The following is a 12,150-nucleotide window of genomic DNA, read 5'->3' as shown; positions in this document are numbered from 1 at the left end:
TAGCAAAGGGTGATTTCAAATTTTTGGTCTCTAACAAAGATAAATCGGAATGAAATGAGTGATATTGATGGAATCACTCCCTTAGCTTCCTACATGTCATAGCCAGTACCTCTCAGAACAATTGCACTGGCAATAACTTACCTTCTCTTTATTGCTGACCCCACTTTCCCCTGTGGAATTTCCTAACAGTTGTGTTATTGAAGGGTTCCTGTTTGCAAACCATTCCTGCCCTTCCCCCCACACTGCTGATAAAGGGGAAAACTGGATCTACAGATTAAGGGTGTTTGTATTAAGAAAATCATTTAAAACAACAAGCCAGAATCTTTTTTTTTTCCTTCTCTTTCTTATTCAAATTGGCAAGATCTTTGACCTAACCTCATTCTGTCCACTTGCTCAGTTTTCAGGGCAATGTTTAGTTATTAGGGGAGCTTAGTTATACTTTACAAAGTTCCAGTCATGTTTCTTTTATTAAAAGGAGTGCTGTCTCTATCTATCTAAAAACCATCTTGGCATTTTAACATATAAAGCATGGAAGGGAAACAGAGCTTTCCTATTTAAAAAAAAAAGTTGTGAGGGAATTTGGTGCTCAAAGACATAATGATAAATAATAATAACAGTACACTGCACTTTTACAGCAACTTCTGCCAAAGGATCTCAAAGCCCTTTATAAACTGTGATGAACTACAGTCTCCTTGTGAGGTTGGCGTTTTCCCTGTTTCACAGACAGGGAAAACTGAAGCACCAAAGATGCTAAGTGACTTGCTCTAGGTAACCGTGTTATCATGAGTCGAGGACCCTGAAAGACCGGTACCATCCACCACACTGGCTCATTCACTGTGTCCCCTAAGCGGCATGGTGATCTGCCGAGTAGAGGCTTATCTATCCCCAGAAAGTTACTACAAATGCTGCCACCGCCAGCATGAACTGGCCAGGAGTACATGCTGCTCACGCATGCATTCCACAGCACATCCCCGGCCTTCCAGTCCAGCAGCCTCCAGCCTTGGCTTGAAGGGTTCCTGGAGAAAAGGATCTGTGTGGTGGATCTGTCCCTTCTAGCTGCAAAACCTCTGAGCACCTTGTATTGCTATATCTTATCAGTATTTGTTTAACCTTTTATGACCCGTTTCCCTTCCTAAAAGAGCCATATTATGGAACATGGCAGGTGCTGTGCATTCTCACCAACTTGTGCTGCTCACAAACGTTCCCTTTCAGAACAGGAACCAGCAAAAGTTCAAGGACAGGCTGGTAGACGGTTGTGACAGACAACCTTACCCAGACCCTCGCTCTCCTCGAACATGTTTTTCACAGTCTGGCAGGTGGATCCATCCCCATGGCACACCCCGCACCGATCCTCAACCGCGTTGGAGTCAATTTCATAGTCGCAGCCCACATTCTGAAACACAAGAACTCCAGGAGCTCACGCTTGGTAGTGACAATATCATCACAAGGCTCTGGTTTTAAATGACGAGAGGAGTGCAATTTCTGCTGGCTCCAACAACTGCATTATACACTCCCAGAAAGGCAGACAGTGCATGGCAGCCTGGTCTAATGATGTCAGTGGGTCTGTTTCTCCATCACACAGCACACAGGTGTCTCTCAATGCCAGCAAACTGTGCACGAGTCATAGAGTGTCATGATGAGATCACCAGTCCTCACAGGAAATAATGAATGTGACAAGGACCAGGCTCACTGAGCAGCCTGCCTGGCAGTGTACCATTTGTCACTGATAGGATGGGAAATAAGGAAGACAGATACACGGGTTACCCAGGGAGATTAAGGGCCAGATTCTGGCATGGGGGAAATCTTGAACTTATATATAGCCAGTTCCTCCTGCTTCCCTGGTGCATGGGGTAGGCTGGGTCTCTGGCTAGGGGCAAGGAAAGGCCATGTACAGCGCCTAGTACCATGGTGTCCTGGTCCGTAGCTGGGGCTCCTTGGACTCTACAATAACATTAATTCCAAATGATAATAACAATGTCTGGGGCTGGAATGTGCTGTGTTCTGCCAGTCCCCAGCCAACACAATAGCCCCGAGGGTGACTGCTTTTGCCAGTGTAAGTGAGAGCAGACTTGATGATCCAGGGGTCTAGTTCAGGCCCCCACCTGTCCCAGGAGCATGGGGTGGGGGGATGTTTAGGTGACATGAATTTGGTGATTGTGCCCTGAACTGTTTTGTCCGCGGCCATTGCTGAAGAATAATGTATTGTTATTACATTTCTATTCCAGCCTTCTATTTGGTTTCACTTCACCATCCTAGGGCGTAGCTGTAGTATCCAAGTGCTTGTTCTATCTCTCTTCTTACAAATGATGCGGTCTCAGCTAACGGCTCTGAAGTTCGGTTCATCTTAATCTAGGGATCAGGGTACAAGCAGATGCAACTCATTTAGCTTCAGTGAAGTTGCAAACACTTACACAGGGTTGAAGCCAGCCGGATGTACCTTACGCTGAGGCACACAATGTCAGATTTCTAACTGTACACTTACTCATGACCACTTTTCCTGCCACCTGTCCTGCTCAGAAGGGATGAAGGAGTCAGGTCTGGCAGTTCACTGAAGAGCCACCAAAGCCAGGTTGTGCTGGTAAGTTATTAAATTGCTACACATACAGCCCCTGGGTGTCTTTTTGAAGTTAGGCACTCAAACACCTTGGCAAGAATGCAGTCCATATACCTGTTTCCATTTTCTCCTGGGCCTGTCTGTGAGCATCTAGCATTTGTTTGCATCCTTTCAATTTTACACAGATTTTGATGGAAAGTTGGATGCAATACTATTTGTAACAGCCCACCCTTTTACCTTTCTGCTCATTTCTTTCATGGTCTCCTGTTACAGGAACCTAAGAGTAGGGAGTCAGTCAGGTAGGAGACGAGAACTCTCGGACTTTGTTTGTGCTAAACCCCGCTCTCTAGCTGGGAGAGGGCAGCCTCCTGATTGACAGATCTGCCAGCGCAGCTTCTGTGCCGTGTCAGGGAGATTTTTTATATTCTGCTAACATACTGTGTGCCCTCACATGCGGGCGGCAGTGCCCAGTGTCTCACCCTTCAGTACCAGAGGTATCCATTTGATTTTAGTTCAGTAAAAGCCCCGGAGTGAATGCCTAAAGGGTCCTTTTAGTATGTGCGTGTGACAGAGTGTACCAGGCCTTCGTGGTCTCCTCCTGGAGGCCCTGCTGCTCTGCTACACCCGTCCCAAGAAGCTGCAAGGTGGGAGGAAAAAAGCAGCAAAGCTGCATCCTCTAGGCTTGCTTAGAGAGGCCTCCCTGGCGTGGCCATCTTAGAAGGCAGAGAGACCTGGTCCTCCACAGGCTAAAAGGGCTAGCGATGACCAAGCAGAGTTCGGCAGGCTCACATAAAAAAATCTGAGGGGCCTTAGCAGGTCAGTTCCCAGCAGGGAGCAGAGGAGCGAAGGAGGGTGCTTCTCTTCGGCCAAAGGCCGACAAGCAGACAGCACTCTTGGCTGGCTGAACTTACACTGCGATTGCAGAGGGAGAAGGACCTATGGACACTGGCCCACAGTTAGGGCTGGAGATAAAAGGGCCCTGTAGCAAGAGGCCCAGGGAAATAGCAGCGACAGATTGAATAAACAGTACATGGCTGCTGTGTATAGGGTCCCTGGATTGAAACCCGGAGCAGAGGGCGGGCCAGCCCCTATCAGCCACAGGTAAAGTGCCGTGAAGCCCAAGAAGGGGACAGGCCTCATTTGGGAGCCTGGACAAAAAGGCCAAATCTAAAGGGCCCTGAGCCAGGGATGAAGGCCCTAGCAGGGCAAAGAGACTCTTAGTTACTGGACGCTTTAATACCCCCGGGTTCATCTGGACTTTGTGATATGGCCAGAGGGCCAAGCCACTGAAGACCCGCCAAGGTTGGCTGGCAGCCTATCCGGGGTGCCAGGGGTGAGAAAAAGTCTGCAGTACCGCACCCAGCCACTTCAAGGCACTCAAGAGGTGAGTGCCCCTTCTCACTGTGTGAATAGGCGAGTTGTCCCATTTGGGTGCAGCAGTGTCCAGGAAAACAGTTTTATTTCTGTGATGGGGAAAGAACATTATTACTTTTTCCTACCGTAACTCCTGTTCTGAACCAAGGAGTTTGTTTTAATTTTGGTGTCAGAGGCCAAGACAGCGCCAGCTTTTGTGTGTGCAGCAAGCTCTGGCTGACTAACTTGTCGCTTGCACACGAGGCTGCTAAATCTCATTTTTCACTCGTCCGTATCACATGAAGCTTGCAACCCTTTGAGCCGAGACTAAAAGTGGACCCGGCTCTGTGAGTTCTGCTCGGCGAAGCAGCTGCCACTGGGCTTTGGACTCTGGCTCTGCTGGCAACAAAATCTGAATGGCTGTTTCTAAGGAAGAGTGAGATTTTCCGTGAATGGTTTCGACATAAGCAGCTGCAAAGATAATTGCTTATTGATTATTTCCCCACCTCCTCTCTGGGCCATATGGAGTGAAAGGTCCAGCAGCCCACACACATCTGGGAAAGTCTTGTAGTGCTGGTGTCGTTCTGCAACCGTCTTCTTCCCACACACAATAAAGGGGAACAGGCAGCACCAGGTTTCCTCTTTTGAGTCCGGGAATTTCTCTCTCCGATTGGCAGCAGCCAAGACTTGAGTATGTTCACACACACGCTGCTGCTCAGCTTTTAGCTTCCTTTCTGCTCTGAGTGATGTTGGTGAGTACATAGCAACTCACATGAGCAGGAAGATAAGGACTTATCTTTTCCCTTTGTCCAGTGGCTGTTTCTTTTTTACCCATTCACCCCCCGTGAGAACTATAGGTCGAGTTCACTGCTGGCACATGTGGGTGGCTTCCCAGCCTTCACCCAGTTGCAGTCAATCCATGATGTATAGAGCCAAAAATCACCCTCCTCCTTCAGGCTTGTTTGTGTTCACAGGCTAATACCAAATAAACACAATCAACTGCAGCCCAAGCCTTTTCCCAGGCTCCTAGGAACAGGTCGGTGCCAGACGCTGCGTTCCTGTCTGCAGATCCACTCCCACTTCCCCTATAGCCAGAGCGGAGTAAATGACCCACCGGGAACACTGAATGAGCTGGCTCAACAGCCAGGTGCACAGAAGGAGCGTCCTGGTAGGGCATAACTCCCTCCAAGCACAAGGAAGCTGGTGGTGAATTTGGCCAGTGTCATACGAGTAGTTGGCTGGGTTTGCTTTCGTTAATTCTGTTTGGGAATATCTGGCGGTGAAAGCCGTCTGGGAACAAGAGAGCTTTTGGCAAGTCACCGAAGGAGCACGTTGCTGACACAGAAGCTGAGCACTACACTAGCCCAGCTACTGTTTCTGTCCGCACACCACTATTACACAACAGCTAACCCAGGCGGTGGAAGTCCACGCCATGGAGCAAAAGTGAAACGGTTGTAATCCCTGCATGGTTCATTGTACTCGATGGAATGGAAAATCTGCTTGTGTGTGGTCTGCAGGCTGATACAGCTGGCTGCGAACGAAACCATGTGCTGCAACTGTGAGAGGGGCTGGACAATGGACCCACAAATAAACAACATCTCTGGCCAAGGAATTAGGGTGCAAATCACCTCTGTGCAGAGGGTGGTTTAAGTGGAGGTGAGGACTTGTGCTGGTCATCGGCACAGGGGGGAATTTCACCCTTGCATTGTACACACTCCCATCTTCATGGCAGTCCTTCAAGTACATTTTTACCTAAGAGCTGCTGCAGGTACCATGCACCTGCCACGGATGGAACTCTGACTGTCAGTGCACCAGTTGAATCCCAATCATGTGCTGTCCGGGTCACTCTTCCTCTGCTTGCTCTAGGGCACTTGCAAGAGGAGGGAAGTGGCTCACATGTAATTGCCTGGGAGCCATCATTACTCTTCAGAGAGCGGGCAGCCCTGTCAATGCAAGTCCATGGAGTTGCAGCTGCTTAAGATAGCAATAAATTTGGTCCATGGACTGCAAAACCAAGATGCCTCCAATTGCCTTCTACGTGTCTGATCCAATGGGCACTGATGACTTTGGGGCGCTCTCCATTAATGTCAAAGGGCACTGGGTAAGGCCCTATTTTAATAGGCAAAAATAGAGCTTAGCTATAAAATATAAAATAGAGGGTTTTCTTTGTGAAAATGTTTTCTGATAAAACATGAGGCATAGTCATTATATCCCAAATCTTGGGACTACTCACCTGAGTAAGGGCTATATGTGTGAGTAAGAGTTTGCAAGATTGCATCCCTCTATCCCCTGGAAAAGTCTTTACAGAAATCTAAAGAAGACTCCTACAGGATTCCAAGGCAGGCATGATTCGACAGTCCTGAGGAGGGTTTTAGCAGCAAGACAGCCTACAAAACTTGTACAGTCTGCTCTTCATCAGCGACACCTTGCAGATGGTATTGCTGAAGGGTGTTTCTGCCAAAGGAATTGCTTCCTGAGGCTGGCTGCTATGCCTCCTATCTGCCTCCCCGTTGGCTTTGGCAGCACTTGAGTTTGGGAAATGTCCTTCCCAGGTGTCAGTCAGCAGAGCTCGGCCTGATGCCAGCATTAGTTTTTATAGAGTTTCAAAGAAAGAAAATAAAAATTCAAAAAATCAGAAACCCACAGGGTCTGGGTTCTATATTAAGATAAAAATGTTTTTGTTCAGACCTGTCCATTGTTTTACTTCCATTCCTGAAGGCCAAGTCCCATCCACAACATGGGTCCAATTATGGCCGTGTCTTATTTTCATAAAACCCTATCCACATGAGTCAGGAAAAGACACCGTCATTCGCAGGTATGAAAATAATAACAATGTTTGTCAATAAAACATTTATTTTGGTGCGAGCAAGCAAAGTCCTTACACCGTTCCTTCGTGCGCACCACACACTCAATAGGGCTGTCCTGGGTTTGTCTTCATTTAACAAATCTCTAAGACCAGCCTTGTGCTTTCAGACATAACTGGGCCTTTCTCAGCTAGATCCTGGTCTCTCCTTCTAAGTCTCTCTTCCTCAGGGAGCTATGCGGAGTTGAAACAAAGGGGACTCAGCTGGCCTGGCTTCTAGGGTGAGTCAGCAAAATAACTCTGCCCCCTCCACAGGTTCTCAAAGACATGTTTCACAAAGGGAGACGACACCCAAAGCATACCTTACAGATCCCATTGATACAGATATCCCGGCTTGTGTTCCCTTCGTAACATGGAGTCCCATCAATGACAGCATCCCGGAGCTTTTCGGCAAAGTATTCGTCCTCTGGGCGGCAGTGCAACTCACACGGATTGACTGCGGGTTCCAAACAGACTGTAAATAAACCTGCAGGGCCAAGAGTATCTGCAGACTTCCACCCATGTCCTGTCTTCTCCCACTAGAGCCATCCCTGCTACAGAACCACGACTTCCACTGTCAGGACTTTCCTCTACTCTAAATAATCATCTTTTGACCCATAAACTAAACCTGCAAATGCACCTATGACCCCTTCACTTGAAATGCTGCCAACTTAGAATGTCAGCTCTCTGGGGCAGAGACTGCCTGTTTTCGTTCGCTATTTTGTCCCTAATACAAGAGGGTCCTCGGCTATGACTTGGGCTCCTAGATGCTACAGAAATGCAAATAATAAAATAATAATAATATGACAGCACTGAAAGGTAAAACTTACTGGCCTTGCGCATGGATTCTAACCATTAATACAGATCATTAGTAAAATCAAATTAAAATAATTGTCTAGCAAATAGAGGCTCAGGGGGTTGGACTTACTGTTGTTCGGTACTGGCAGCCACTTATAGAGTTTCCCTTTATATAGCATGGCATCAAACTGGCTGCACTGGATGTGGCGGAAGGACGGTTTGTCTGGGGGGCATGGCTTCATGTTACAGACGCGGAATCGCTTCCGTTCCCCAAGGCAGTATTTACCGCCATACTTCGGTCTGCCACCAAGAGCAGGAGAACAGAAAACAAAAACAGGTGCAACACATTAGGATGAAATTCACTAAATTAACATAGAATATAAGGGGCACATTTCTGAGTGGTATCCCCATTGGTTGCTAATCTTTTAACTTTACCACATTGGATCAGATTCCCCAGTCAAACAAAACCCTGTCTAAAGTCCATGGAGATTTGCTCAGATAAAGTCCACATAATTTGACACCCTGTGACAGGGGTCGGCAACCTTTGGCACACAGCCCAACAGGGTAATCTGTTGGCGGGCTGCGAGACATTTTGTTTACATTGACTGTCCACAGGCAGGGCCATCCTTAGCCATACGCAGCTGCGTAGGGCACCATGAAATTTGGGGCACCAAATTGCCCCAGATTTCATGGTGCCTTAGGCAGCTACATGCTGCGTATGAGGCAGGACCAGCCCTGGTGACCAGCCTTATCCCTCGGCTGGCCCTGCCATGGGCTGTGCCCTCTGCAAGGGGCAGGGCCATCCCTTGCGGGTTTGGGGCCCCAGACAACTCTCTCTGCCCCACCTCCTCTCCTTCCCCCCTGCTCCGCCCCTGGCATGCCCCCCATTCCACCTCTCCCCCCAGCGAGCCCGCACTCATCGGCAGCGGCGGGAAGCGGAGCCCCAGCCCGCTCCACTCTGCCAGCTCCCAGCTGTGGCGTTGTGTTTCCCGCTGCCGGTGAGTGTGGGGAGGTGGGGGAAAGGATGCCCCCCGCACTCACCGGTGTCGGGAAGCGGAGCAACGCAGCCCCAGCCTGCTCTGCTTCCCTTGCCCCGGCCCCAGCCATGTTGCTCGGTGGGGGTGGGGGGAGGTTAGGGAAAGGTTCCCCCCCCGACTCACCTGCGGCGGGAAGCGGAGCAGCGCGGCTGGGAGCTGGCGGAGTACAGCGGGCTGGGGCTGGGCTGCTCTGCTTCCCACCGCTACCTGTGAGTGCGGGGCAGGGGCATCCCTTCCTCCAAGCCCCCTCCCCTGAGCAACGCAGCTGGGGCCGGGGCGAGGGAAGTGGAATGGGCTCCTCCCGGCCCCTCGCTAATCCTCTGGGCCTGTGGGACCCCCAGAAGTGCCCCCCCACAGCTCCTGCCTCCCAGACCCAGGGGAACGGGAGGCCTGGGGGGCTGCGTAGGGCACCCAAATGGCTAGGGACGGCCCCCCCACAGCTCCCAGTGGCCATGGTTCGCCATTCCTGGCCAATGGGAGCTGCGGGAAGCCATGGGCCACAGGGATGTGCTGGCTGCCACTTCCCGCAGCTCCCATTGGCTGGGAACGGCGAACCGCCGCCACTGGGAGCTGCGGGGGGCCATGCATGTGGACAGTCAACGTAAACAAAATGTCCCATGGCCCGCCAGCGGATTACCCTGATGGGCCGCGTGCTGAAGGTTGCCGATCCCTGCCCTGTGACTTCATTTTTATTTATATGGAGCCAAATTCTGCTGTTATTTGCGCCAACATAAATCCAGAATAACTCTACTGTATTCAGTGGCATTCCCACAGCACAGCAGAGAGCGGAAGGTAGCCACGTGGACTCTGCAATCGAATGGAATGGAAAACATTACCTGTGCTAACAAGAGACAGCTCAGAGTTTCAGCCTTGCATCCCAGATCTGAAGATACCCATATTTCAGGGGGTGTATGTGTGTAAGTTTGAAGTCAGCTGTTTGATTAGGACTATTCTAGAGAGGGAAGACAGATCTGGATTTGAACTGTGAAGCTCTGGTATGTTTGGATCTGTGGCTTTGGTTCAGATCTGTTGCTAGTTTTAATAAGTACGATTTTCCTTCCTCAGACAGACCTAGAACTGTAACGCAAATAAGGAGCTCGCTTTTTTGCAGCTAACATATCCAAATGGAAAGTGCCACAGAAGAAAGTTATTTGTGTCACATCAGACCAATGGCTGGTGTCTCTGTATCTGATAATCATATCCATTCATTCTTTCCCCTGCTGATATATTGTCAGTTATTAGGAAATTTCTTTATTCTGGGGCAGATCCTCACTGAGGTTGATGGGAGCTTTACCACTGACTTCAGTGAATGATGTATCAGGCTTTTTGCTAGTATATCTTTGAGATATACAACTCCATAAAAGCAGCAAACATTCCAGGTTAAACCCAAATCCATCGTAAAGCCAGTTCTTCACAGTGAAATTAAAAAAGCCCTGAGTCCCTGCTATACAACTTGTTTCTAGATTAATAACCTTGCTGATGATGTAATTGGCAGATGTGTCTACTGGACCCATTGGGATTAGAACTTGACCTGCTGATGGTTTATTAACACAGCAGCTCAAAGATGGCTTTTACTAAGTGGACGTTCTCAGACCTAGCTCTCTTGTTTTCAGGTTATGTCATTCCCCCCCCCCCAAAAAAAAAAAAAAAAAAGAGGAAGCATTGTTTGCCATCTTGGGTAAGGGAGCTTTGATCCCTGGGACAAAGTCCTTTGCTCATCTTTCAACAGATTTTGTTAACAAATAAGCCCATAGAATTCTGGCTTTCAAACAGAAATGAGCTGAACAGCAATTAAAAAATAATGAAGCAACAATTTAGTGCAGGGTTCCTGCCTTCTCTGCCCCCTCCTTTCCCCCCACCCTGAAACAATAGCTGCATTCAGAAGCAACGTTCCCAAAGAGCCAGTGAACTGGCTGTGAGAGGAAGATCTGAGGCCCTGCCAGTGTCTGTGTTACATCAAAAGGTGTGAGTCCTGAGGCCCACGGCTGTCGTGATGGCCTCCAGTTCGGCTGAACCTCTCCGCTGACTCTATGCTTTAGAGAGGAATATCCCAGTCAGGCAGCCGTGGGCACACAGCAAGCATCCGGTGCTGTAAACACGTTGTACAGCACAGCAGGCCTCTGGGCTGTGGCATCAAAGGAAACTTTGTGGGATCTGAGCTCTTTTCAATAATTATTCAAGTTAGTGAAAGTGACGGAATTTTTAAAGTATAATTGACTTTTATCAGGGGTCTGCTTGTTTACATTTTGCATTTCACTGCACTAGGACAATGGAACCTGACTAATTCCTTCTGGGTTTGTTTCTAGACAATTGCACTTTTGGGTTGTTCTGCCATAGCAGAATGTTGCAATGTCTGGACTACCACACTGCAGGGGAATATTTAAAGCCAAATGGGGGGGAAAAAACCCCTATTTTATTTTTAAAAATTAGAATAAAATAAAGTAAAGCACAGGTTAAATAATTTCTATGACTTCTCTATGAGATTTTTTGTAGAACTTTTAAAAACCAAATTTACGTTTTGGATCTACCTCAACAATGTGACTTTACTGTTACCAATATGTCCAATTTTACGGGCTTGATTTATGGTGGTATAAAAATTATTATTAAAGTTAAGCGTCAATGGTAATGTTGGAAGTTTGAAGCCCTTCTTTCCTGCAGTTGCAGTCAAGAATAATTATCTATGTAGGAACCTGTAGTCTCAGCCATCTCCTCAGTGTTTTCAATCACTGACAAATGATTGCCATTTCTCAAGATAAAACTGGCTGGTTACGTTCCACAGAAAATAAAGCCATCTGTTTTACCACCTTTGCTAGTATGCCCTGATGAGATTGCTTTGGCTAATAGCATGGATTACTGGAACCATAATCTTCCTGAATTGGCCACAGATTTATCAAAAAATGGACCAGCTATTGGAAACATTTCAACAGAGATCCTCAATGTCATTAAGTCTATTTCTGTATTAATAAATAGAAGGCACAGGTCCTGTCCTCTTGTCATGTGGGTATAAACATGGAGTCATTCTATCCTTGAAATGAAGCCCTGAGTGGAGTTACTCCAGGTTTACACCAGCGTAACAGAGATCAGAATGTGGCCCATTTTGGGTCTGTGTTGGAGAGTGCTACTCTTCAGCTTTCCCAAGGACAGGTCTCCAACCCGGGGTCTTCTCCTGTTCTAACTGGAATCAATGGCAAAACAGCCATTGCCTTCTGTGGGTGCAAGACTGAGCCCTTTATGTTCCAAGTGCTGTGAAAATAACATCCACAGCGTAACTTCCTTGAGTCTAATGTTCTGTGACAGGTGATTGGAGCACAGGGTACCACACAGTTATTACATCTATAAAATTACAATTAATTACAGTGGTTGCTTAGTTAATCATACGTCTATTGTTCTCCTTTGAAAGAATGTCCCTCTCATGAGTGCTTAGAAAAGTGAAAATCTCAAATGTGCTAAACAAAAGTTTTGACCATCACACTTGATTTTGCATGTGATTTATTCTGTGCTAAGTGTTTGCACTAGTATAACACTGGAGAGACTTTTTGCCAGCTAGAATACTTTGACCATGTTTT

General features: G+C 47.9%; 1 protein-coding gene across 1 annotated transcript in view; it reads right to left on the bottom strand.

Moving 5' to 3' along the window:
* ADAMTS7 (ADAM metallopeptidase with thrombospondin type 1 motif 7) overlaps positions 1–12,150 on the bottom strand; it is a 143,178-nt gene that overhangs the window by 82,495 nt on the left and 48,533 nt on the right. Inside the window, exons 12-14 of the mRNA XM_084642522.1 lie at positions 7,678–7,847; positions 7,073–7,206; positions 1,273–1,393 (exon numbers count right to left, since the gene is read on the bottom strand). Of these exons, the coding sequence (XP_084498648.1) occupies positions 1,273–1,393; positions 7,073–7,206; positions 7,678–7,847 (425 nt within the window). The remainder of the gene's footprint in view (positions 1–1,272; positions 1,394–7,072; positions 7,207–7,677; positions 7,848–12,150) is intronic.

This window comes from Lepidochelys olivacea, assembly GCF_965140295.1.
Source record: "Lepidochelys olivacea isolate rLepOli2 genome assembly, chromosome: 10".
NCBI classification, from domain to species: domain Eukaryota; kingdom Metazoa; phylum Chordata; order Testudines; family Cheloniidae; genus Lepidochelys; species Lepidochelys olivacea.
Note: the sequence above shows the minus strand (reverse complement) of the source record. Positions and strands in the feature narration are given on the sequence as shown.